At 48.9% G+C, this 27,902-nt stretch overlaps 1 protein-coding gene across 3 annotated transcripts in view; it reads right to left on the bottom strand.

Moving 5' to 3' along the window:
- The window catches only part of STUM (stum, mechanosensory transduction mediator homolog), a 106,484-nt gene that overhangs the window by 22,533 nt on the left and 56,049 nt on the right, over positions 1-27,902 (bottom strand). For 2 of the 3 annotated variants that reach the window (XM_075925309.2, XM_075925308.2), the window contains exon 2: positions 17,427-17,606. In XM_075925309.2, coding sequence (XP_075781424.1) covers positions 17,427-17,606 — 180 coding nt within the window. Of the gene's footprint in view, positions 1-1,405; positions 1,423-17,426; positions 17,607-27,902 lie in introns of all 3 variants that reach the window. The other variant, XM_089777472.1, reaches the window with a different exon arrangement.

Raw genomic sequence — 27,902 nt, 5'->3', positions numbered from 1 at the left:
TTAGCCTGGATAAGAGAAGACTGAGAGGGGATATGATGATAGCTTTCAAGTACCTGAAAGACTGTTGCAAAGAGGAAGAAGTAGAATTATTTTCCTTTTCCTCTGAGGATAGGACAAGAAGAAATAGGCTTAAATTGCAGCAAGGTGACTTACATTGGACATTAGGAAAAACTTCCTGTCAGGGTGGATAAGAGCTGGACTAAATTGCCAAAGGAGGTTGTGGAATCTCCATCACTGGAAATTTTTAAGAGCAGGTTAGATAATCACCTGTCAGGGATGGTCTAGATGGTGCTTGGTTCTGCCATGAGGGCAGGGGTTTGGACTTGATCACCTCTTTAGGTCCCTTCCAGTCCTACAATTCTTTGATTCAAATTGAATATCCACACACAGCTAAACATTGTCAAAACTTTCTTGATTTAAAATCCTTCAGTTTCAAGCATCTGATTTCATTCTGTGAGGGGAAAATCCTACTTGCTTTTATGTAACTAGACCAGGGGTCTCCAAACTTTTCAGCCCGAGGGCCGCATTAACTATCAAACAGCAGTTCAGGGGCCGCTTTCACGACGGGGAATTTCAGTTGCCTATTGCGCCTTCTGTCGCAGCGCGGCCGGTACTCTGACCATGCACTCCCTCCAGTGCTGAAGGGGAGGGAAAGGGGGGCCCGGGCCCACCCTCACTCACGGGCCCCAGCCCAGGGCCCTAAGGACACGGAACCAGCTGGCTCCGGTCCGGCTGACGGGGCTCCTGCCGTAACTCGTCAGCCCGCCAACTCTAACGAGTTCTGCCCTGGGCTGCTTCCTTTCCCTCCTCGTGTGACCCTCTACCTCCCCCCACCGTGGGGCGGTCACCTTTGATTCGTCCGTCAGGCTGACGGTCGTATATCCAGACGCCCACCCCTCCCGCCGGGGCTGGTCCTGCCGTCTGGGTGGCCGTCGGGTCTGGACTCCTGAGAGGGGGGGGGCTTTTCCCCCGCTCTCCCCTTCCTCTGCACGCTGTCCTCCCCTCCTGCTTGCCACCGCTCACTCCTTTCCCCCCCCCCCCGGGCGGAAGGGGTCACCTTTTTAAAGTTCCCGCCGGGGTTCACGTTCCCCCCCACGTCGCCGGGCGGGCGTTACCACCACCGCCCATCCTGCCCCCTGATTGGCCGGCTGCCCTGTCAGTCTGGGCGGGGGAACGCCGCCCGTGCTAACCCCCGCCCCCTGCGCCGTTTGCCGCCGCGCGGCCGCTTGTCAGCGGAGCGGCCCGCTTCTCCTGCCCCGGCGCGGCGTGAGTACACGCCGCACACCCCTGACAGGGCCCCCCTCCCCGCGGCAAGAAGGGCCCGTTCGGCGGCGCCCCAGGGACGGGCGGGGGTCGCCTCGTCACACCGGCACGCGGAAGGCGGGGCCAGACAAAAGGTCTCCACGGGCCGGATGAGAGGGCCTCGCGGGCCGCATCCGGCCCGCGGGCCGTAGTTTGGAGACCCCTGAACTAGACCTATGCCAATAACAAACTTTTATACTTCATGACCAAAATAATTACCTGACAAAACTTGCATTAGCAACACAGCAATTCTGAATAGAAGTACATCCGATTTGTCAGAGTAGAGGACTAGCAAACAAAACTTCTGAGTTCTTTTTCTAGTTTTGCTACTGACTTGATCTGTGCCCACAGATAACTCACAGCTCCCACTCTGTGTCTGTTTCCTTATTTCAGAAATAAGGACAATGCCTATCTTTCGGTCAAGTGTTGCAATGCTTGGTGATAGTTGTAAAATGCATTGAGATTCTTATCCTATTACAAAGTAGATCAGTATTGAGTATGAAAGTGCAGAACAGGCTACTTTTACATACTTTCCCCTGGCAGAGGTTAAGTACAGCTTTGGGGGTAAAAAAACACATAAGCAACCAAAATTTCATCTCAATCTCTTTCTTTGCAGGAGAGCTTTCTCAATCAGATAACTGGTTTTGGCTTTTCTTTTACTGTGTGTTTTAGCAACACTTGCTACCCTCCCACCTAGCCACTGAAATCTGGTTCAGCAGCTGCAACATGAAGAAAAGAATGCTGGATATGCTTTTCTAAAGTCCCCTAGAGTCCAAAAGTACAGCAGCCATGTAATCATTCTGTGCTGCTAGCAGGTTCTGAGCACAGCAATTAGCAAATGAGTGACATGTGGACAGCATGATTACAGATAGTTTTTTATTACCAGTTGCCAATGAAGACAATTCGCAAACAGGGGCAGCAAACGGAGTTTTGAGAGGGAGTTCTCCAGGTAAAGGAGGAGCAAATATGGGAACCTTGAGGAAAGTATCTGTCTGTAGTGTGTGTTTGGGGGTTACTTGCTGTGTGCTGAGCTTGTGTTTGTCTGTTTGTTTTGTTTGCTTGAAGGAGTGTGTGCTGTGGCCGGCAGTTGGAAGCTGTGGGTGTCTAAAGGTTTGAATCTAGAAGCCTCTGTTAATTGGCTGAGTCTTAGTCAGGGGGCCGGGCTATCAGGAAGGCCAGGGCTTTATAAAGCAGTGAGTCAGCAACTAGGGGCAGCAAACAGGGAGTTTTGAGAGGGAGTTGGGAAGGGGCCAAGGTACACTTATCTTTCTTTATAGTTTAGTTTAAAACTTTTAATCAAAAGTTAGGGTTTCTGATTTAACTAGAAACCCTATCAATAACGTAGGTAGCTGTAGGAGAGAATGCAGGCAGAAGCCCAGCAGCAGAGTGGGGGCTATCCTGTTTATTGCACTCAGTGTAGCATGTATGATTACCTGCCCTATGGACAGGTGGTGCATGTGTGCATTCGGTGCAAGAAGCTCCTGGCCCTCAGAGATCATGTACAGGCTTTGGAGGCCAGGGTGACTGAACTGGAGGAACTGAGGGAGGCAGAGAGGTATGTAGATGAGGCTTTCCAGGACACTGCAGAATTGTCCCATCTCTGGTCAGACAGCCCCTGCACTGTTAAGGAGGATGAAAGGCTCAGGGAAGGAGAGCAGTCAACGGAAGCAGAGGGAAACCTTCCCATAGTTGGGACCCTCCTTCTAGATGTTGGGGTATCCTCTCACACTGAGGTTACCTCTTTGGGGGAGGGAACTCCAGTCAGTAGGAAAAGGCAGCTGTTAGTAATGGAGATTCGATCATTAGAAATGTAGATAGCTGGGTTTGCGATGAACAAGAGAACCATATGGAGACTTGCCTGACTGGTGCGAAGGTTACGGATCTCTTGAGGCATCTAGATAAACTTATGTGTAGTGCTGGGGAGGAGCTGGTGGTCGTGGTACATGTAGGTACCAATGACATAGGGAAGGGCAGCAGAGACGTCCTGGAGGCCATATTTAGGCCTCTAGGAAAGAGACTGATATCCAGGACCTCTATGGTGGCATTCTCAGAAATGCTTCCAGTTCCACATGCAGGGCCAGGTAGGCAGGCAGAGCTTCAGAGTCTCAATGTGTGGATGAGATGATGGTGTAGGGAGGAGGTAGCTTTATAAGGAACTGGGGAAACGTTTGGGATAAGGAGAGCCTATAGAGAAAGGATGGGCTCTACCTAAACCAAAATGGATCCAGACTGCTGGCACTTAACCTTAAAAAGGTCGCAGAGCAGTTTTTAAACTAAGAGATAGGGGAAAGCCAACTGAAGCACATGGATCGGGCAGAGACGTCTTTTAGAGGAAAGTCTATTGATAGAGATTCTCTAGGTTTTAATCAGGAGGAGAGGATGGAAGAGGATAAAGTATGGGCCAGATCAGATGAAAAACATTCACATAAAAAAGAATCTGACACATCAGAAAAGGGCAAATAAACAGTGACAAGTTTTTAAAGTGCTTGTACACAAGTGCTAGAAGTCTAAAAAATAAGATGGGCGAAATAGAACAAAATGCAGGACAATGTAGCACTTTAAAGACTAACAAGATGGTTTATTAGGTGATGAGCTTTTGTGGGCGAGACCCACTTCCTCAGATCAAATAGTGGAAGAAAATTGTCACAACCATGTATACCAAAGGATACAATTTAAAAAAATGAACACATATGAAAAGGACAAATCAAATTTCAGAACAGAAGGGGAATGGGGGGGGAGAAGGTAAATGTCTGTGAGCTAATGATATTAGAGGTGATAATTGGGGAAGCTATCTTTGTAATGGGTAAGATAATTAGATTCTTTATTCGGACTCAGGTGTAAAGTGTCGAATTCAAGCATGAATAACAGTTCAGAGGATTCGCTTTCAAGTGCAGTCTTAAAAGGCTTTTGAAGCAGGATGCAGGTAATTAAGTCGTTGAGACAATGTCCTTTCTGGTTGAAATGGCAAGAAACTGTTTTTTCTTTGTGATCCTGTCTAATATCTGTTTTGTGGGCCTTGATCCTTTGGCAAAGTGTCTGAGACGTCTGTCCAATGTACATAGCAGACTGACACTTTCGGCACATGATAGCATAAATTATATTTCATATATTAAATATATTTCATCAAAAAATATATACTGGCATTAGAAAAGGTTCAGAGAAGGGCAACAAAAATGATTAGGGGTCTGGAACGGATCCCAAATGAGGAGAGATTAAAGAGACTGGGCCTTTTCAGCTTGGAAAAGAGGAGACTAAGGGGGGATATGATAGAGGTATATAAAATCATGAGTGGTGTGGAGAAAATGAATAAGGAAAAGTTATTTACTTGTTCCCATAATATAAGAACTAGGGGTCACCAAATGAAACTAATGAGCAGCAGGTTTAAAACAAATAAAAGGAAGTTCTTCTTCACACAGTGCATAGGCAAGGAGTTCCACAGATTGACTGAAGAGGTTGTGAAGGCTAGGACTATAACAGGATTTAAAAGAGAACTAGATACATTAATTTATCAGAGGGGTAGCCGTGATAGTCTGAATCTGCAAAAGCAGCGAGGAGTCCTGTGGCACCTTATAGACTAACCAAAGTGTTGGAGCATAAGCTTTTGTGGGCAAAGACCCACTTCGTCAGATGCATGTAGTGGAAATTTCCAGAGGCAGGTATAAATATGCAGGCCAGAATCAGGCTAGAGATGACGAGGTGGATCCAATCAGGGAAGATGAGGCCCACTTTTAGTAGCTGATCTGGGGGTGTGAATACCAAGAGAGGAGAAGCTGCTTTTGTAGTTAGCTAGCCATTCACAGTCTTTGTTTAATCCTCATTTTTTGAGGAATAACGTTAGTTCGAACCAAGGGGTTTGGTTCGAACTGACGCATCCCGGCGCACACTTTTTGGTTCGAATCAGCTGTGATTCGAACTAGCGAGCCGACGAGATCATGCTAATGAAGCGCGAGATATTTAAATTCCTCGCTTCATTGACTATTTTGAATGCCTGCATTTGCATCCCTTGTTCGAACTAGGGTGCAAGTGTAGACCTACCCTAAGATCTTTCATTTTCTGTTGAGACCATTAATATGGAGGGCTTTTCTGCTGTGGACACTAGACCCTAGGACTTGGGCTGGGACCAATCCCCAGCTCATTTCACATGTCATGACTTTTAACTGGTTTAAAGTCATCAGTAGAGTTGAGACTCAACCTAAAGGTGAAAGGCTCCCCCCACAGATCATTACCAATCTCCTGAGCCAGTGTGTCCCTTCCTGCTAGCTAGCCTATCTACCTAGATATGGTATTGATTTCTGTGTAGATTGCAACAACTAGTATGATTTTGTGCCAGTGAGGCACTACCTCTAGCAAATGTGTGAACTTGTAAAAAGGGCAATTTTATTCCAACTTTCTGGCATTCATTTGACTAACATTTGAGATGGTGAAAACATACCTCAAGGGCTGATTTTTGTGTGTGTGGGGGGGGAGAAGGAACTCACACAAAAACATCTGTTTCATTGGACAGGTAACACAAAATTAGCTCCATTTCACTGTGGATCAGTGCAGCTTCTATATGGATGCAGTAAAGGATTCACAGAAACCTTAGACCAGTGGTCCCCAACACGGTGCCCGTGTGGCACATGCGCGGTGCTGGCCCCGGCCCCGGGTGCACGGCACACGGGGAGCGGTCCTGGGCGCACGGCGAATTGGCTGCTCTGGCCCCCGGATGCGTGGCAAATTGGCCTCCCCACCCCTGGGCACGCAGCTTTGGGGGGGCCAGCTTTGGGCGTGCAGCTCTGGAGGACGCTGGCCCCAGGCTTGCTGAGAATGGGCAGCCCCCCCGCCTGTGGCCACGCAGCACATAGGATTCCTGGCCCCAGGCACGTGGCTCGTGGGGGTGTGGCATATGCACGGCTCCGCCCCCGGGTGCGCGAGTGCCCCACCCTCTGGCGCCCAGCAGGCGAACGGCCACGCCCCCTGGCACCCGGCAGCTTCAAATGGTTAGGGACCACTGCTTTAGACTTTAAACACGGCTCAGCCACTAGCAGTTGGGGAGGGGCTGGATGGTGATCATAAAGTGAGAAAGCTTTGGAGCAGAAGGGAGCAGTAGAGGGAGAGTTTACAGTCACTCTCTGGGATTAGAGTAACTGGGAGAGGGGAGGAATAAATCCTGGGATCCTCGCCTAAGTACAAGAGGTTGGCAAATGGCCATAGGTGATACAGAAAAGGCATTGGAGAGGAGCTGGCTCTGGAGAAGCCCTGACAAAAGGGCAGGAACTGGACTGTCAGTCAGAGGGCCTGAAATGCATCTAATTGAGAGATGTACAGTCAAACTCAGAGGGAGGAAGTGGGTTTTTGATTGTGCTTTCGTGATGGGACTTTGTTAGGGGACCATAAGGGAGGGCCCTGAAAGTCCCTCCTCTGTAAAAAGGTTGACACTGGAGTGGTTGGGGAGTGGGGGGAGGGAAGGCCTGAGAGAGGCTGAGTGGGAAGATACCCCAGGAAACAGCAGAAAGGAGTGAGTCAGCATAGCCCTTGGCTGCTGGTTATAGGGAGCCAGGTGGGCTGGTATCTAGTGATGAGGGAAAACATAGGTTCCCCTGCCAGCCAGCGGAGAAGGTGGTGTGAAGCCCTGAGAAGGGCATAAGGGCCAGAAAAGTGCTCTGAGAGGAATTGTTGTGATAACGAAAAGGTCTGGAATTGGGGCCAAAAATCTTTGGTTGAGGACATTTGGATCATTTATTTGCTGGGCATTCTGTTACCCTGGAAGGCATGAACTAAACTGGGCCCTGCCCAGAGGGCTGAGTTACAAGAAAATCAATCACTGCAGTGTCAGAGTGACTGGCGGTAGCGGGTATCTGGTGGGGAGAGAGCTACTATGCCACACATGGCCACAAGGAGGCACTCTTGTGAAAAGTTCCCTACCTCTATTGCCAGCCAGCTCTTTTTCTTTCAGGAAGATGTTTCCAAAGCCATATATGGTTGGTTAGAGATGGCACCTGTTTGCTAGCTAATGAGGCCAGCTGGCAATTCATTTAAATTAGGAAAGAAATGGGAAATGTGCCTTAAAATTGGCCAGTCAAAAAATAATTATCTGTGAAAATAAAGTTCAAGTACTGTTTCTCTTGAAGTTGTTCCCTGACAAAAGGGCCTCATCCTCTGTGCCCTCTTCATCGAACTAACTCAACCCACACCTTTTATTCTAGAAAGCTGAAGAGATCTCCAGCAACAATTTCCACACAAAATGTTGGAATCTAGCAGGCTCTTACAGGGAGAAACTTTGCAAAGTGATCTATGCTTATCTCTCTGGAGCTACACTGCAGGCTTCTTGTGCAAGAACTTTTTGCAGAAGAGATCTTCCGCAAAAAGTTATTGTGCAAGAGCACGTCTACACTGCCATGTGCTTTTGTGCAAGAGATGTGCTTTTGCGCAAGAGAGCGTCCACACTACCATGGACACTCTTGTTCAAGAAAGCTCTGATGGCCATTCTCAGAATGGCCATCAGAGCACCTGTACTTTTTCTGACAGGGGTTTCTTGCACAAGAAACCCCTGTTGTCCATCCACATGCCTTTTTGCGCAAGAGCTCTTGAGCAAAAAGGCTTATTCCTTGTAGAAAGAGGAATAACTCTTACGTAAAAAGCCCTGTCTTCTGACAATCTACTGTACTTTTTCTTGCGCAAAAATGCGCTTGTAGTGTGGACGCTCCGCAAGTTTTGGGGCAAAAACAGTTGTTTTTGTGCAAAAACTCTGCGGTGTAGACGTTGCCTGGGAGTTTACACACAGGATTTATAGTTTAACCTGCACCCTTGGGGTTCTTGATGAAACTTTGCAGGGATCTAAAACGAGATCCTGATGTCTCTTCTCTAAGTACAAAGCTCTCCTATGAGAGAGGCAACTATTCTTCTGACTCCTTTACTGGGTCAGCTGTAAGCGTAAGTTATCTAATACATGCCTAAAATAAGCCTGGGACCACTGTCATCAATAACACACCAGACATCTTTTTAGTAATTAAGCTTAGCAGAGCTGTAGTGGGGTCCAGCTCTAGGTGAATAACTGATTTCTCAGTTCATTGGCCATTCAGAACGATTGGGGGAAAATGTGGTTGTTGCTGAACCAAAGCTGAAAATGCCGAAGACTTTTGGTGAGTCCAAAAAGTCCATTTTGGGTTGAATGAAAGGTGATGTCTGAGCCACAATGTTTTGTTCCTGGGTGCTTTTAAAGGGGCAAATTCACATAGTGGCTGGAGAAGGAGATAGTGTTGCCACTTAAAATGTGTTGCCCTGAGGAGTGGTCAGGACACACAAATGGGATGTGGGAGATCCAAGCTGGAATCCTCTCTGGTGCCGGGATTTGAAGCCAGCTCCCCACTGGCAAGTGAGTACCCTAACCTCCAGCTTGTAGGCTAGTTGGATAAAGCTGTTCTGCTTGTGCTAAACTATATGGGCCCGAAAGAGAATGACTCCATTAGCCTGAACATTCACAGACAACAGGGGTGGGAAGAAGACCCAAACTGAAGTCCCTGTCCCCACTCCAATTAATATTTATACCCAGTGGGAAATATGGATAAGGCCCAACCTTAGAATAGCCTATAGCCAGGGGGCTCAGGTGCTCACCTGGGGGGAGGGAGACCTGTATTTAAGTCCTTGCTTTAGAGCAGAGAGAACTGAACCTGGGTTTCCCACCTCTCAGGTGAGTGCTTGAACCATCTCACTACAAGCTGGACATTACCTCCTCTGCCAGCTATTCTGTGAGTGTAAAAAATAATTTATGGCCAAAACTGGTGGGCAAATTCAGGTTGAAGTTGTGGGTTGAGTCAACCAAAGCTGTGGTTTTTAGTCAAACTATTTGCCTGAAAAAATGTGCCAGATCTACTCAGGTCCCGAATGGCAAGGGGAGTCACCATTCAGGATACAACTGCCACTACAAAGCTACCATTAGATGGCCAAAGCCTTTGTCAGCACCCAGTGCCTTACACCAGCATCTAGCCAGTAAAACTACACTACTCCATCACTGAGCATGCACAAAACCAAAAGGTGTCCCAAAACAAAGACTTAGGACTCTCCCACTTCCTACTTCCTTTTTTCATTGCTAACCTCACCCTCCAAAAAGCCCTTCATAAGCCATATAATGGCACATCTAGAGGCCCTTATGCCAGCACAGTGCGGGGGAGGGAGCGGGGGGGAAAGGGATGTTCTTCTGAGAAGATACCAAATCAGAAGCTGACACAAGCCCTGGCTGCCAGATTGCCAATAGTTGTTGCCATGCATATTTCCTAGGAGAATAAATGTGCTTTTGGTGTCTCTCTCCTTCCCTGCACAGAACAAACAGAGCAGCACTCGCTAAATCCTGCTGTTATGTTCTGGCACTTCTTGACCTGAACTTAATCACATGCCTCCTTCTGCTTGGCAGATGTGTGTTGCTCTCTGAGATGGTATCTGCCAGCTTTCAAATTCAACGGAGATCTACACTTGCAACAGAGGCCACTCCTGTCAGATGCTTTCCATTGCACCTTCCTTCCTAGCAACCAGGCTGGAAAATTACTGAAAGCCTCCTGAGACCCAGGCTTTCTGCTGCTGCCCAGATGATTGACATTGCACTGTCTGCTCACCAGTGGGACTAGGGATTCAGCTATACTGTGGGGTTATAGCACTAGTACTGTAATATTGCAGCTATATAAGGGGTTTTTCCATCGCTGAAGGAATTCCACCTCCCTGAATGGTAGGACCTAGGTTGACAGAGGCATTCTTTCATCAGCCTTGCTGCATCTACCCCAGGGGGTAGGTTGGCATAGATCCAATGAATTAGAGAGGCACAGCTGGGCCTTGCCTAGACCCTAAACTATGGGAAAAGGTGCTTGTTTGATTGTTAGCTCAACTAAGTTAGTTTAACTTGATTGAAAGTTCCAGTTTTGTTAGTTTAACACCTTTAGCTTAATTTTTAGCCTGCCAAGTTATAGCCTATTGGACCTAGATTGAAAATAAGGAGATGGTCATAGCTATGAGGGTTGGCCAACACCTGGGGACTAAGGAGTTAACTACGTCCCTTGTACCTAGCCAGGTATCTGGTCAGCCAATGGTAAGGCAGGTAGGGATTTCAAACTGGGACAAAGGAATTTTTAACTTTCCCTCCTTTGTCTGAGACAGAGCAGTTTCTTCCAAGTAACAGAGAGATAGGAAGGCCTGTCTCTCTCCAAGAAAAGTCTCCTCAAAATGTGTAAGTAGGGCAAAGTTAGATCATCCATCAGGTTTCATTGTTTTTCTGGTTTGGGAATGTGGAAATGATGTCTGTGCTGTTAAAAGTGGATTTTCCCTCTCTTTTGTAACTAAGTCCTGAGCCCAGGGGATTCCCCTGAGTATCTAGATTAATTGGTGGCTCTTTTCCATCTAGCAACTATGCTGGCACCTATGGTATTGTTTTGATAATAGAAACTCAAATCCTGGGCTTCATTTGCAAGTGCGGTATGCCTACATTACCCTCCTAGTTCGAACTAGGAGGGTAGTGTAGACATACCCTAAGGTGCTACAAGACTATTTGTTATTTTTTAAGTTCTGTTATTTTTATGCTTTTTAAAAAATATTTCGCAAACCCACCCAACAGATGGACGCAGGCCATCTTTAATAGAAGCACAGAGCCTGCAGAGCTCTGCACTATTCTCATGAACATTACAATTACAAGATGCATATCCTCCTGTATATGCTGCCCCTGTACGAAATGGCACCCCTGGGTAACATGGGTAGTGACAGTGGAAGCATAACAGAGCCATGCAGAGTGCATATGCCCCTGGGATACATACTCTGCATGGCTCAGCTGTGCTCATAATGTAGACAAAACCTCAGGTAGCTTTCTCCACAGATGCCTTAAATCCTCTTCACTCTCTGAGTGGCTGTCTCTCCATTTCCTCATAAATCCCATTTATCCAAAAGTCTCATGAGAGTTCATCTAATTTGTAAGCAAATGGGGTTATCAATGCATCTTAAAAGTTTCCTCCAATGTAAAAGTCCCCTTTTGAAACCTTGAAACACTAAGAAGGACCTCAGTCTTAGGGGAAGAAAGAGACAAATGTATTTCTAAAGGCTTGGACTACGCTACAAAGTTAGGCTGATATAAGCGCATGCCAGGAGAGGCCCAGGAGTTCCAGCATGAAAAGAGATGAAAATACACCAGGATAGCAAACCCAAATGCTGTAGGTCAGTGGTCCCTAACCATTTGAAGCTGCCGGGCGCCAAAGGACGGGGCACTCACACACTGGGGGCAGGGCCGTGCATACGCCACACCCCCATGAGCCACATGCCTGAGGCCAGCAACCCTATGCGCCGCGTGGCCACGGGCGGCGGGCTGCCCATTCGCAGGAAGCCTGGGGCCAGCGTCCTCCAGAGCTGCATGCCCAAAGCCGGCCCACCTCCATTGCTGCGTGCCCAGGGGCGGGGAGACCAATTTTCCGCTCTCCCAGTGCCAGCACCCCCCCATAGCCGCGCGCCCAGGACTGGCACCCCCCATAGCCATGCACCCAGGGGCGGGGCAGCCAATTCGCCACGCGCCCGGGGGCCAGAGCACCCAATTCGCCGTGCACCCAGGGCTGCTCCCCGTGCGCCATGCGCCCGGGGCCGGCACCACGCATGTGCCACGCACCTGGAGCGGGGCCAGCCCCGAGTTCTTGGCCGGAGCAAACAAATGCCCCTGCGGGCGCCATGGCACCCATGGGCACCGTGTTGGGGACCACTGCTGTAGGTCCTGGTTGACCTCCAGATCCAAAACTCCTGGTCTCCTTACTCTTTTCAGCCTTTGGAGAGCTCCACCATCACTGCTTCTTATATCCCCCAACATACCATGTGGTATCACAAACCACATCCTTACCCTACCACTCCATTCCTAAGGACAGCCAAGAAAAACACCGCTGCATGTACACTGACCCGTGACTGAGAACCATGGCTGGTGTATCATGTAGCTACAATGATCTACATTTGTGCACTGAAATGGACAGAAATGTTTGCTACCTTTCCAGTTTCAAGTTCCACTGCATTAGTTTATCAAAAGTTTGTATTATATTGCCTCGTAAGGGTAGGATCACGCTGATTTTCTGCACTGTTTTCCTACTCAAAGTTTTATTTTTGGAGAATAAAACTATCTTTATTCATTGACAATGCATATTGCAGAATGCACAGTGGTACTCAAAGTGAACAGTATTTGTAAATGGACAGCAAGCATCTTGTAATCCAGAGATTCAGAAAAACACCCAGTCCTACTTATAACTGCACAACAATTTTTAGTGGCACCCAAAGGCCAAAAGAATGCTCCAATGGAGAACGCTACTGTTGCTAAAATGTTCTTTTAATGCCTCCCTCAACCACATATCTCTATGTTTTGTTGTTATAATGGCCTTTGTGTCTGGCTGTTCAAAGGCAGCAGGCAGCTGCTCACCCTTCATCCTGGCAGCAACTTGCCTCACAGATACCATGTAAGACACAACAAGCAGTGATAACGATTGGGATATTGTTCTTGCTGAGCTTTAGTCTAAGTGAGAGGCAAGCATCCCTCTGGGCTACCAAAAACATTCAACTGTCATTCTGCACTTGCTAAGCAGGGAGCTGAATCTTTCTTTTGTACTCTCCAGTGACTGGTGCAGAGTTTCATGAGCCAGAGGAGCAAGGGGCAGGGTAGGTTCCCCAGAATCACTATAGGCATTTCACTATTGCCCGTGGTAATCCAGCAGGCAGGAAAGAATGACCACAAGTGGATTATGCATTTATAACTAAGACTGCATGTTTCCTGACTCTCTCTGGATTACATGCTGCTTGCTGTACACTTACAAATACCGTTCGCTTAGAGTACTACTTACAGCTTTCTGAACGGGACAGTTGCATAAGGGGGTTTTGGTGGGGAGGATGGTGGGAAAAGCCCTTCGAGAGGGGTGACATGACACCGTTTACTTCTGGTCATGTGTCCATCTTGCCCCGAGCGTGTTACCTCCAGAGGCGTGGCTAACAGAGGGGAGGGCAGGGGGAGTGGCTAACAGGGGCCAGGGGGCGTGGCTAATGGGGCACCACCAAAAATTATACAAACCTACCGCCCATGATGACAATGACTGCCATTGTGGATTTTCCAGCTTCAAAATGGAAATGATTTCCCTCTGACTGGCAGAGATCTGACACTGCAAGATTCTGGACTGTGATTGCCACTTGTTTCTCCACTATCCATACAGCTTTCATTCTGGTGTCCCTGTGCTAGAGTGGCCAGGCAAGCTTGGCACAGATCCAGGAAAATGACCTTTAATGTCTGCAGCCACTGCTCATTGTCCCAAACCTTCCTTACAAGGCATTCCCACCACTCAGTGCTCATTTCTAAAGCCCAGAAGCAGCGCTTCAACATCTGCAGCTGTTTCATGAATGCTAGCGACAACCTGGAACTGGTTTCTGCTATGTTCCTTAGCAAACTGGCCTCGAAGAAATCCTCATGTCTCCTGCTGCTGCACTTCTAACTGCAGGGCAGCACGTACTGGAGGCTATGCATCCTGTAATTGTAGCTCTGCAGCTTCTGTTCAAGATGGCTAGTGTCAAAATCTGTTGGGTGGGTTTGCAAGATATTTTTTTAAAAGTATAAAAATGATGGGACATTTATGGGATGAGGCAAATTGAATGTCAGGAACCTGAGTTCTACTTCCCAGAGTTCCAAGGATGCATATTTTTCAGGGATGCCATTTCAGATTTGAGGGGGGACCCATGCATGCCATGATGGGGGGGGGGGGGAAGAGTGAAAACATGGGGGGTGGCTGAGGACAGAGGCTTCAGTAGTATTACTGAGCATGCTTAGTACAAGCCAAGCACCAAATGGTAAGTAGGGGAACCAACCCCATCTGCCCTATCCTCCCCCTTCACCCCCCCCCCCCACACACACACATCGTCTCTATCCAGGGCTACCAAGGTACTGGAAAACTCTACTTTTCTTGGCAGACAACTTAGCAGTTAGCTAACAAAAGCACTGTCTCTAAGTCCTGTATAAAAGAAAGAAAATTTAAATAAATATTAGACCAACTCAACTCTAACACTAACATATTCTTACTTTGTTACTAACTCTGTGGAGAGAGAGACCCCATCAGGACTACTGGGCTCTAACTCAGCTCTAGAAGGAGAGTGGGATCTAGTGGGTTACAGGATGGGGGCAGATACATTTCAGCTCTATATAAGAACATCAGAATGACCATGCAGGGTCAGACCAAAGGCCCTTCTAGCCCAGCATCCTGTCTTCCAACAACGGCCAATACCAGGTGTTTCAGAAGGAATAAACAGCAGAGGCAATCATCATGATCCATCTCCTGTCACCTATTCCCAACTTCTGGCAAACAGAAGCTAGAGACACTACCCTGCCCATTCTGGTGAGTAGCCACTGATGGACTTAGCCTCCTTGAACTTATTTTGTTTTAATGGAACCCTGTTATAGTTTGGCCTTTTCCACCATCTCCTGGCAAAGAGTTCCACAAGCTGATGGTGAAAAAATAATTTATTTTGTTTGTTTTATATCTGCTGTCTATAAATGTAATTGGGTCAGTGTGATGGGGCGCCTTTGCCCTGCACTTGGGGAAGCCCCGAATCCCGAGCCGCGGAGTATAAGGAGGGGCCAAGAGGAGACGGAAGCGCGCCGGAAAGCCCCAGCCGGGAAGCAGCCGGGGCGAGGAAGAGCGGCAAAGCAGGAGCCACGGTGTTCCCGCCACCGGGGGCGCCTGCAGATGACGTCATCTGCAGCGTCACGCTGGGGGCACCAAGAGGCAGGGGCGGGGATGTAAGCGGGAGGACGTCTCTGGTTGCATTGGTGGGCAGTTTAAAAGGGTGTGGGGATCCCCGAGGGGAGGAGGAGAAAAGGGAAGAAGGAGAAGAAAGAAGGAAAGAAGAAGAGGAGACATTGCGGGAGGAACGCCCGGCAAGAGGGCTTGGACTGGGGGTCGGCAGTGGTGAGTCCTGCCCCAACCCAGCAAGTCGGAGCTAGGCCCAGGGATGGGGGAAGAAGCAGCCCAGGGCAGGGCCATGGAACCCGTGAGTGGAGGGGTTTAGGGGCTACTGCCCCCTCTGCCAAGCATTCCAGCACACAAAGCTCCCTGCTTTAGGGCCCTGGGCTGGGGCTCGGAGAGAGGGTGGGCCCGAGCTCCCTTCCCCCATCACTCTAGGCAAGTCGAGAACCCTGCCGGGGGTAAGCTACAGGGCGTTTGACCGTCCATCCAGACGGTAGCGGTGTGAGAATGGACACAAACATAGACTGTAGAAGTTGAGACTGAGGGAACCGGAGCCACAGCAAGTGGCGTTGCGGGACCACTGGAACCCTGGGGAGAGGGGGAGACTTATAACAGTCAGCTTCTCATATTATGTTAGTGAAGGAATAAATAACATTTCCTTATTCTATTTTTCCACACTATTCATGATTTTCTAGACAACTAACATATCCTCCCCACCCTTTCGTCATTTCTTTTCCAAGCTGAAAAGTCCCAGTCTTGTTAATCTCTCCTTGTATGTAAGCTGTTCCTTACCCTTAACATTTCTGTTGCCCTTTCAGTACCTTTCCCAAAGCCAATATATCTTTTTTTAGATGGGTTGATCAGGTCTGCATACAGTATTCAAGATGTGGGCATACAATGACTTTATGTAGAAGCAATATGGAATTTTTCTTATTATCTATTCCTTACCTAATGATTCCCAATTGTCTGTTAGCTTGTTAGTTTTTTGAATGCCACTGCACATTGACCAGATGTTTTCAGGGAACTATCCACAATGATTCCAAGATCTCCTTTTTGCGTGGTAACAGCTATTTTGTATCTCTAGTTAGAATTATATTTTTCCACGTGAATTACTTTGTTCTTATCAACACTGAATTCCATCTGCCTTTGTGTTGCCCCGTCACCCAGTTTTGTGAGATCCCTTTGTAGCTCTTTTGCTGTTGGCTTTGGACTACTTCCTGTTTACTCCTTTTTCAAGAACATTTATGAGAAGTTTATCAGCAGTGGTCCAAATGCAAATCCCAACAGCACAACACTCATTCCTACTCTCTTCCCCCCATCTTTTAAGTTAAATTTTCATGATGATCTAATGCTCCTTCAATTACTGGAGTGCCCAGTCTTTTGTTATTCTTAATCACCCTGTCCCTCCCTCTTTTTATAACAAACTCCCTGTTCCAAAGGCAAAGCTGCAAGCAGCTCAAACTCTGTTGCAATTAAGAACTGCCTATTGAGTCAGGGCATGCGGCTTTAAGCAGACCTCAAACACAAAACCCAAAATTGGGAAGGGGGAGCTACTGTCCCTTTAGTCCTCCCTCCCAAATGGTGCCGATGATGCTACCATGGCTAAACTGCTGTTTATACTCATACTAGCTTCATGGCAACCAATCTGTGTGTACAGAAGCAGGGAACACAGACCCCTAGTGCATAGTGTAGATATAATTTAAAAGTACAACACCAGAGAGTATAACGAAACTTGGGTTCACCTCTGATAGCTGGTGTATGGTAAAATGGGAGGATGCAGCAGGACTGCTGAGGGCAAGAGTGCTTATTTGAACATTGATTGATGCAACATCAGGAAATGGGGCACCGTGAAACGGGGGTTGGGCTGAACCAGTGTTATTTGCCAGCCCTTCTCTGGCGGTCCCATTCATTTCTACAGCTTTCATTCTAAAATGGAAAAGACCATCACTTGGTTGTGATGCTAATGGTTGTGGGGGGAAAAATTCTTCCAATTGTGAATCAACGGGTGCTTTCCTCCTAAGTCTGCCAGGCAGCAGAGGAAAAATCACTCTGGGAAGTGAGGGCTGCTCCACTGAATGCAACAACACTGTTTTCTTTGAAGCACAATGATGCCAATTAATAGATGAACTTTATTAAGCAATTCAGTGCTTATCATTTTACAGAAATATTCAGCTACTTCTGAGGTTGGGAGCAGAGCTTGATATCATGGGAAGAAATCAAACAGATGCGAACACTAGCCTCACCCTTGTGCTGAGGCAGATCCACTCTGTGTCTCTTCGCCCCATGTTTTAGTGTGACTGTCCCCATTTAATAAAAGCTGTCTGGTACAGTTTCCACTTTCCTCATTTCGAGGGCTGGGTTCCAGGACACTAGCTGAGCACTAGCAATGTGGAGGTGGAGAAAATGATTGCACATTGTACTTACTAGCAAGAATGACCATGTCCATCCCCCAAAATATACTCATGATCCAGCCAACCATCACGATGGCCGTCAGAATCTGAATCAGTGCCGCGGCGATGTTCAGCCAGAAGACACAGCACATGTGCCGGTCAGGGAGGTCAGTCCGGGCTCCGCACAGCACAGTGAAGGCCGACACAAACGTCCCTATGGAAACAGCAACAGGAAATGATCAGTGGAGAGTCTGACACAAAACCAGCAGGAGTTGAGCTGGGATGATGGCGCTGCCCCAGAAAACAGCAAAACTCTTTCCTGACCTCTGCACCAAACTCTTGTTTTAGATCTAGTGTTCACAACAGAGGTGAAAATAAGGGAGTGTGCCTGGTGCACAGCTCCGGCAAGAACTGGCTGAGCTGTAGCAACAGCCAGCAGGGAGCTACCTGAGTTACAATAGGACAGTACCTGTAAGAAATGTAAGTTACTTTCACCCCTGGTTCACAGCATCCACCTTTTTATTGCTGCAGCTAAAGAAATAGTACAGACACAGAACACATCGCAGTGTTAGCCCAGACATCTCAAGAGGCACTGACTCCTTCCATGAGGTACAGCTGCACAGGATCCTGCAGGAGTCTAAATGTCACAATTCAATAGCCCCTTAGCCTGAGCTCCAGGAGCACAGGCCAGCCATAGGTTATTTATTGCAGTGTAAACATGCCCAAAGAGTCCTGTGTAAACATGTCCAGTTACCTCTATGCTATGTCCATGCAGTATTGCCCCAGTCCCGCACAGCACTGAAACATGTGAGTAGCTTTACAAATGTGAGTGGCACATGCTCAAATGCTGAGTGGACTTGCATGCCTGAGTCCTTCTACCAAAGGTCTCTTTACAGTTGTGCTCTGCTCTAGACTGAAGAGGGGCCATTCGATTTCTCTCATGTACTGAGTAAGGAGGTCTTCAGGGAGCTGATCATTGGTAGGGAGGAGAAGGTTCTCTACTGCTGCCCTGGCAGGGGGGCGGACTGGACGAGCTCAACCATTTCTGATTTCTTTTGGTTCAGAACATAAGAACGGCCATACTGGGTCAGACCAAAGGTCCATCTAGCTCAATATCTGCTGACAGTGGCCAATACCAGATGCCCCAGAGGGAGGGATCAACATAGGTGATCTCTCTCCTGTTACCTACCCTCACGTGATCTCTCTCCTGTTACCTACCTCCAGAGAAACAGAGGCTAGGGACACCATTCCTACCCATCCTGGCAAATAGCCATTGATGGACCTAACCCCCATGAATCTATCTAACACTTTTTAGAACCCTGTTAAAGTTCTAGCCTTCACTGCATCCTCTGGCAAGGAGTTCCACAGATTGACTGTGCACTGAGTGAAGAAAAACTTCCTTTGTTTGTTTTAAACCTGCTGCCTATTAATTTCATTTGGTGACCCCTAGTTCTTATATTGTGGAATAAGTAAATAACTTTTCCTTATTCACTTTTTCCCTACCAGTCATGATTTTATAGACCTCTATCACATCCTCCTTTGGTCTCATCTTTTCTAAGCTGAAAAGTCCAAGTCTTTTTAATCTCTGTTCATATGGGACCTGTTCCAAACCCCTAATCATTTTTGTTGCCCTTTTCTGAACCTTTTCCAATGCCAATATATCTTTTTTGAGATGAGGCGACCACATCTGTACGCAGTATTCAAGATGTGGGCATACCATAGTTTTATATAGAGACAAAAAGATATTTTCTATCTTATTCTCTATCCCTTTTTTAATGACTCCTAACGTTCTATTTGCTTTTCTGACTGCTGCTGCACATTGAGTGGATGTTTTCAGAGAACTATCCACAATGATGCTAAGATTTTTCTCTTGGGTAGTTGTAGCTGAATTAGTCCAATCATATTGTATGTAAAGTTGGGATTATTTTTTCCAATGTGCATTACTTTACATTTATCAACATTAAATTTAATTTGCCATTTTATTGCCCAATCACTTAGTTTGGTGAGTTATTTTCGAAGCTCTTCACAGTCTGCTTTGGTCTTAACTATTCCATGAGGTATGGGGTGAGGCGGACTGTCAGACAACAAAAAACCTGCTGAAGGCAAAAGGAGAGAGGCTACAGTCTATTTTTAATCTCAGACTTCTGCAGGCTCCAACTCCAGTTGCCTTCAAATGCTTCCCAAGTGCGTAAAGCCCCCACTTCTCTTCTTGAGGCTGCCTTGAACTGATTTCATACTCCCACTTGATTTCCTTTGCAGCAGCTTGAAGATGGGAGCGGGGAAGCAGTTTAGAAGCAACATAGAGAAATGGAGTAGGTGGGAACTGCTGAAGCAGTAGGAGGCAGCCCCACATGAGAACATTGCGGGGAGGGAAGATGGGAGTCCTTCCCCCAAGTGAGAAATCCCCTCAGGCTTTAGCCTCCTACTACTAAGTCTCTGATACCCAGGGTTTTACATTTGGAGATTTTGAAGCCTAAAGTTTCATCTGTGTAATTAACCCCTGCATTGCTGCCTCATGTCCATTAAAACAAAATGTATTTTCAGTACCAGCCCCTGGGCCAGGTATGCAGGCTGGAAAAACTCCTATTGTCAGCCAAGGGCAATCAAAGCCTCATCTCAGTTTCCTGGTAAACAGCAAACTGTGTCTTATGCTGTTCTTTGGAGACAGCTCTTCCTCTATATTGGCCATGTGTTTTCTTCCAGGTGGGGCAGTATGGCACAGAGGAATCCGTGGAGTCTAGCAGATTAGCAGGGATGGACAGGCAAATCTAGTTCCTCCCAGAAGATGGAAACATGCATTTGTGAGCATGTATAACCTACTATTCAGCTTGTGTGGTGTGTTCCTGTTTAAAGCACTGCTGCAACTAACTTTTGAGGTCCCAGGCTATGGCCTCATTGGCAGCCTATGATTAGGGTTGCCAGGTGTCCGATATTGAACTGGACAGTCCATTATTTTTGCCTCCTGTCCAGTAAAAAATTTCAGAAAATAGTGGACACCTAAAATGTCCGTTACTTTCTGATTTTTTTTCCTGGCTAGGAGGCGAAAATCCCGGGATGTCTGGCTCAATATGGAGGCAGTCTAGCAACCCTAGTGCCTGCCCAGCACAAGAAGGCAAGATGTTAGGGCAAAAAAGCCTCACCACGCGGTTTTTAAAGGGGCCATGGTGTTTTGGGGGGTTTTTTGCTCAACGTTTTTCCTGGCATGTGTTTTGTTTTGTTTTTTGTTTGTTTGTTTGTTTTTTGGTTCAGTATTTTTTCTGAAACCATCTGGCAACCCTACCTATGATGACATGCATAAAAGAGATGTGTGCAAATGTACAGACATACAAAAATCAGACATATATGCACATCTCAGGTATATTGCACACACATGCGCATCAGCTATGTTGCCTCCATGCATGTCAGCTACACTTTTAAATCTATAGGAAATCTGTGTGATATGAACATTCAGATCAGATGTTTGCACGTATGCTGGTGCCCACAATTTCTTGTGACTAGCATTGATGATCTGGACTTAGATACAAACAAACTTTACTTATCCTGAGGGCTTTTTGCCCAGTCTGGCAGACAGGCAGAGAGTGATATTACAATAGTTTGCCAAGAAGGCTGACTTAAAAGAAGGGTGGGCTGTGGCAGAGGACAGAGAGATGAGAAGATAGGAATCTAGCTATGATTTGTTTTGGGGTTTTTTTTAATTCTGTGGTAGAAAGTCTCTTGAAAAACTCCTTGACAGACTGCTGAATTACTGCCACCCTCCACAATGAACTGTCATTTTTCAGTCACCTTTCTCTTTACTGGTGGGAAAAAAAGTAGTTTCACTTAGCAACTTGAAGAAGGACTCTGTGGAAACTCAAAAGCTTGTCTCTCTCAACAACTTACAACATATTGGTGCATATAACACAGCAGAATTCACAGCCACAGTGCCTCTTGTTGGGTCACTTGGGAATTAGCATCATTCAGTGCTGGAGCTCCCCCTTCTGGCTGGTGTCATGCCTGGTGTTACCTTTTTTTCCTCCACCACTTTGTGTTAGGGTCACATCCCTCCCAGACTGTGGTGCCCTTCCCCTTGCCTCAGTGCTCTCACACTCTGGAGTCCTCCCCCTCAGGGACCCCAACCCCTAAGTCCACCTTCCCTCAGTGAACCTACTGCCAGTCTTCATCTAGCCCCTGCCCCAAACTACAGTCTGAAATGGCCACTCATCATAGGCAAGGGGGTGTCAACCTGCTGCCATCTGCTGCCCTGGCTGCCTGTCTGCAGCCCATATATCGTCAGGCCTTGCTTCTTGCTCGGTAACCTGGGAATTTGCCTGGCCAGAGCTTTCCCAGCTCTGCCTACCTCTCCCCAACCCTGCTCTAAGAAAAAAAGTCTCTAGCTTCCCTGGAAGCTAGGTCCTTCCTGTTCCACAGCGGAAGCCAGAGTGAGTCAGAGATTCCTCCCTTCCAGGAGCCTTTATTTATATTGCCCTGGGCTGGGCCCTAATTGACTGCTATCTGCTGCAGCTGCTTGCTCCATAACTCTAGTCTTCTCCCAGGTCTCGGTTTTAACCCTTGTAGGGCCAGCGTGGGACAGACACCCCATCACGGTCCACTAAAAGATACGATCTCATCCACTTTGTCTCTCTAAGGCCATGTCTTCACTAGGGAGAAGACTGATGCTGCCACAATCGATCTTCTGAGGTTTGATTTAGTGGATCTAGTAAAGACCTGCTAAATTAAACTCAGAGGGAACTTCCACTGGCGGTTGGTATTCTTGCTCCCGCGAGGAGTAAGGGAAGCCAAAGAAGTGTTTGCTCCTGTTGGCCTCCCGCTGTAGGGATGGCGGAGAAACTCGAATTAAGGAATGTTGACTATAGCTACTTAATTAATGTAGTTGGAATTGTGTATCTAAATTCAACCTTCCCCTTTAGTGTAGACCTGGCCCAACTGGGGAAGATCGGGAAGGGAAAGAAATCCTCCTTTGGAAAACAAGGGCAAGTAACATTAACCACTTTGGTGCCACCTGGCTGTGGGTAGTCAGTGATGTGGGATAAGGAAGTTTGTTTTCTAGGACAGATGACTGAGCCAATTTCTGGTTGGGCAGGAAAGAGGATAATTTTTTGGTGCTGTATCAGTCTCCCTCTTGTTTGTTTTCAGAAGCAACCTGCTCTGACAATGGCTTTGCTATCATTTCAGAGGAAATATCTGATGCCGCTCTCCCCATGTCACCTAACTGTCCCTGTACCTTATGTTTAAAAAGGCAAGAAAAGGGGTTGGCATATCTGCCAACCTTGCAGAAAACTGGATTAGGAATGGAGAATTGATCCAACTTGGTTCAGGGATAGATTAGAAGATGAATGAACATTTCTATTCCAGTGGACAGCAGTTTAAGTGTACATTTAAAGTAACCCAACCACCCTCCCTCCCCCACCTTAATCTCCAAGCTTACCAAATAATTTGTAAATGAAAAATAATTCTCAATAGAATGCTGAATCGCATGAACTAGTCTTCCTTCCCAAACACCTCGTACTATAGGCTTTGTCTACACTGCATGCTTATTCCAAAATAAGCCATTTTGAAATAGCTTATTATAAAAATAGTGCTTCTACACAGCAAATGCCCATTGAAAGGGTGCTGAGCTATTTCAAAACAGAGTGTCCACACTCATTCGATGCTGAATTGCATTTAAGGCCAACCGGAAGCAGTTCAGGCAGGTCATCAGGACAGCAGTCACTTCCTGTAGCTGCTGCCTGAGGCCATGTGAGGTTTGTGCTTAAAGGGACCCCCTGTACAGTCGTGTCTCAGGCTCCTCACTTTTGCCTACCTCCTTGAGCAGGGGTGGGCAATAATTTTTGCCCAGGGCCACTTCAAAAATTTTTGAAGTAGCCCTAGGCCACTCCGGAAGGAGTGGGGCCTAAACGGGAAGGGGCGGGCTACCCCACCCCCAGATCATGATTGGTCTGGGGGTGGGGGAGCCACTTTGCCCCCCCCCCTTCCCACTAGGCACCCATGGAAGAGGTTTGGCACGCTCCTCCACCCCAGGCCAATCAGGGTCTAGGGGCAAAGGAGCACAGGAAGCCTCTTCCTGCCCTGTGAGGCGCACATGGCACTTTGAAGTGCGGCAGGCTCTTCACAGGGCCGGGGCAGGACGAAGGAAGCTTCACACAGCTCCCCTGCCCCCAGGCTCTGATTGGTCTGGGGGCAGGAGAGCGCACGAAGCCTCCTCCGCTCTCCCCCCGGCCCTAGAAGCAGCGCGCAGCGTTTCTAAGCACCACATGCTCCTGGCAGGGCGGGAGGAGGCTTTGGGAGCTTCCACACCGCCAGGCCTTAATTGGAGGACCCCCAGCTTTGAAGCGCTGTGTGCTGCTCACAGGGTGGGAGCAGAGCGGAGAAGGCTTCGGGCGCTCCCCAGCCCCTAGACCATAAATGGCCTGGACCGGGGAGCATCAGGGCCTCCGTGGGCTGGATCCATCTGCTTGGCAGGGAGGGTCCGGCCCACGGAGGACCTTTTGCCCATCCCTGTCCTTGAGGGACAGCAAAGCCTTTTCTCTGAGTGTTCTAGTTGCCCTTGCAGACACCACAGCACTCCTGCCATGGAGCCAGACCTGCCTCCAAGCAACCAACAGCTCTTATGTTTTATGCTGCAACTCCTGCTGCAGTTTCTACAGGCTGCCATCGTGGCTCTGCAGGAGGACCCCCAGCTCATTGCAGGGCACCTCCTCTCCTCTCCATGTGCTGCTCATCCAGCTCAACCCCTCCCGACCTCCCCTGCACACCATGCACCGCTGCTTCTGGTGACGGAACACCAGTTTTGACTGGTGGGACCAGATCGTCATGGACGACCAGCAGTGGCACCAGAATTTTAGCTTGTGGAAGAACACCTTCTTTCATCTCTGTGTGTCGCTTGCCCCTGCCTTCCAGCGATGGGACACTCACATGCGACCCACCATCCCCCTACAGAAGCCATCGCTACCTGGAAGCTTGCCACGCCAGACAGCTACTGATCTGCTGGGAACCACTTCAGTGTGGGGAGATCAATTGTTGGGGTTTTGGTCATGCAGGTATGGTGCTCTCATACTATTGTCCCAAGTCCCGTCCTCATAAAGCCCTGCTAGGGGATGGGGACAAGTTGGGGTGGTGTGTGTGTGTGTGTGTGTGTGTGTGTGTAGGGGGTTGGGCTCAGGGAATTGCCAAGGGCCTTGGCAACCCTGTGATTCTCTGTGTGTTGCCTTCTACAGGTGGTGCAGGCCATCAACACCATCCTGCAGCGTAGGCTCTCAAACCTGGGCAATGTGGACCCCATCATCACTGGCTTTGCCGCCATGGGCTTCTCCAACTGTGGGGAGGCCACGGACGGGATTCACATCCCCATCCAGGTCCTCAACCACCAGGCATCTGAATACATCAACCGGAAGGGATACTTTTCTGTGGTGCTGCAGGCCCTTGTGGACCACCGAGGCTGCTTCACTGACATCTGGTGGTCGGGAAAGGGGCACGACGCATGCATCTTCAAAAACCCCAGCCTCTTCCAGAAGCTGCACGCTGGCATTTTTTTTTCCCAATCACACCAGCAGGGTCAGAGACGTAGACGTGCCGATCTGTATTGTAGGGGATGCAGCCTACCCTCTGCTTCTCTGGCTAATTAAGCCCAACACTGGACCCCACCAAGTAACGTTTTAACACCAAGCTTAGCAGGGCCCGCATGGTTGTGGAGGGCGCCTTCGGCCATCTGAAGGGGAGGTTCTGTTGCCTCCTCGCACGCCTGAACATCAGTGAGTAGAAAATCCCACAAGTGGCGGTGGCCTCTTGTGTCCTTCACAATATTTGCAAAAACAAGGGGGAGACGTTCCTGCCAGGGTGAGGGGCAGATGCCGAACAGCTCAGCAGGACCTTTGAGCAGCCGCGCATGGCTGCTATCCAGCAGGCCCAGCAGGGAGCTGTGCATATCCAAAAGGCTCGGAGGGAAAGTTTCACACAAGGACCACAGTGACACTCCCCTGGGCCTCCCCACAAGGGACCTGTGGACTGCCCCTCTTTGCCTTTCTTTCCACACTTCTCCCTTCCACTCCCTGGCCCTCCCCTGCACAGACAATAAACCACACTTTTTGTTTTGAAATAAACAACTCTGTTTTTTTTATTGGGGTAAATGTAACTGGGGAGGGACTGGGGAAAGAACCTGGAAGGGGGAGGAGAGGCTTGGGTGGTGCTGGAAGCCGTGCCTGCCATCAGGGGGTCCCATCGATTTGGATGCAGGGTCCTTGGCGGCCATGAGGGGTAAGGGGAGAAGCTGGAGGGTTGGGAGCTGGGGTGAGAGCTGGATTGGGAGCAGCAGCAGGAGCAGCCACCTGCTGCAGCAGCTCCTGCCAGGTGTTTCGGCACAACTCCAGGTCCATCTCGTCTGCGGTCCAGCTGGTCCAGGGAGTGCTGCAGGGCATGCAGGGAGGCACTGTGCTCTCGCTGCAGGTCATCCTGGGCTCGCCTGTGCCTGCAGGGCTCGCAGGGTCAGGAGGATGGCATGGGAGGTGTTGAGTGTGTCCCTCTCACAGCTGGTCCAGCTGTGAAGAACAAAGAGAAGGGCAGTCATCCCTGGAGACACTTTGCCTGGAGCCAGCCCTCATCTCTGAGCTGAGACTGAGAAGTTCTGAGCCAGACAAAGGTGATGTGCTTTGAGCAAGGCCATCTGTGGGCAGTGGGCTTTCCTGCAGGGGCACACATATCCCAGAGGGGAGTCTCGCTACCCCCACATCCTGGGGACAAGCTGGCATGGGAAAGTGCTGCCTAGACTGGGAGCCTGCAGGCAGGAGAGGGGCCACAGTGCTTCAGGGCTTCCCTCCATGCTGTGCACATGCCAGGTCTGGCAGTGGCGGTGTCCCACAGGGAGAGGACTTCTATCTTTGCCCCCTGGAGGAGAGGGGAGAGGGTGTTGGAGAGGTGTGTGTGTGTGTGTGTGTGTGTGTGTGTGTGTGTGTGTGTGTGTGTGTGTGTGTGCGCGCGCAGCAGACACTGCTTGCCGGGGAGGGTGCTGCTGAGCCCCCCTTCGCTTTCTTCCCCCTGGCAGGTTCCTATGTAGGGGCTCGGTGTCCTCACCTCGCTGCACTTGCCCAGGAGCACATGCTGCCCCGGGAGAATGGGCAGGACTGTGTGGTGTGTGCGGCACTGCTGTGTGTGTCCATGACCACATCCTCATTCGTGGTGTCCCACCACAGAGTTGGGAGCAAAGCAGGCCTCTCCAGAAACCCTGTCAGCAGGAGCACAAAGTTCCTTTCTGGCAGGCTCCAGGGCTGTGTGCTGTGGACTGGCTCTCCATATACACCCATGTGCACGGGCTGCTGTGCGATCCCCAGGCTGAGAAGGCCAAGTGAGGAGCATGCAGCCCCTCACCACCCCCTGCCTCCCGCCCCAAGTGTGGGGACTTCTGGCCCAAGTAATGGAACTCACCTGATAGGCCTTCCCTGCCGTTGTCCAATCCTTAGCTGACACCCTGGGAGGGGGATACCGGTTCCAGGGCCAAGATGACCTCCTGGCTGGTGGGCATCGTGTCCACACTGGCCATGTCCGGGTGACTCATGATGAGCGATTCCAGACCTGAGTCCACAACAAAGTGGCGAATGGGACTGCCCCCACTCCCAGGATGCGATGGAGCTGCCCGTAGTAGGGGCAGGTCTGTGGCACCGCCCTTGAGCGGGAGCTGTGCTCCCTGGCCTTCGTGTAGGCCTGACGCAGTTCTTTGACCTTCATGCGCACCTGCTCCTGTGTGCAGATATGACCCTTGTGGCCCAGGCTTTCTGCCATCTGACCATAAATGTCTACATTCCTGCATCTGGTACGGAGATCCCACTGGTTTCCTTCTCATCCCAGATCTCAAGGAGATCCAGGATCTCTGCACCAGACCAGGATGCAGCCCATGCAGGAGCTTCAAAGCTACCTGAGGCAATGCTGGCAGCTGTGGGGGGGCTCAGCTGGAGCAGTGAGCTCAGCACAGCAGCAGGGAAGCCTGTGTAGGGTCCTACTGTGTATAATGGTGCAATCAGGGCCTGTTTCATGCCACAAGCCACTCCCTTCTGCCTGCAGCTTTCAAACCTGCAGGGGAAGGGAAGCTATCGAGTTCTGATGAGTGTGGACAGAGTGTGGCAGCTGTGGGATTTCCTGGAGGCCACTAATTTCAAAATAACTCTATCTGCCCCGTCTACCCACACCCTATTCTGAAATAGCAGTTTCAGAATAGGTGTAATTCCTCGTAAAATGAGGGTTACAGAATCCAAAATAAAGACACCGGTTAGTTAGATATTATTTTGAAATAACAGGCTTCCTGTGTAGACGCTCACTTTGTTATTGTGGAATAACATCTGTTATTCCGAAATAACGCTGCTGTGTAACCATGTCCATGGAGAAGCACGTTTGTTCCTTTTCACAGAGAAGTGTGAGGTGGCCAAGCCTAGAGAGAGAATTTGTTTATACACTAGGATATGTATGATTCACAGATTGTAAAGCCAGAAAGCTCCATTGTGATCATCCAGTCTGAGAGCCTGGATAG

This window comes from Pelodiscus sinensis, chromosome 3 (genome assembly GCF_052426305.1).
Source record: "Pelodiscus sinensis isolate ZL-2025 chromosome 3, ASM5242630v1, whole genome shotgun sequence".
Taxonomy (NCBI): domain Eukaryota; kingdom Metazoa; phylum Chordata; order Testudines; family Trionychidae; genus Pelodiscus; species Pelodiscus sinensis.
Note: the sequence above shows the minus strand (reverse complement) of the source record. Positions and strands in the feature narration are given on the sequence as shown.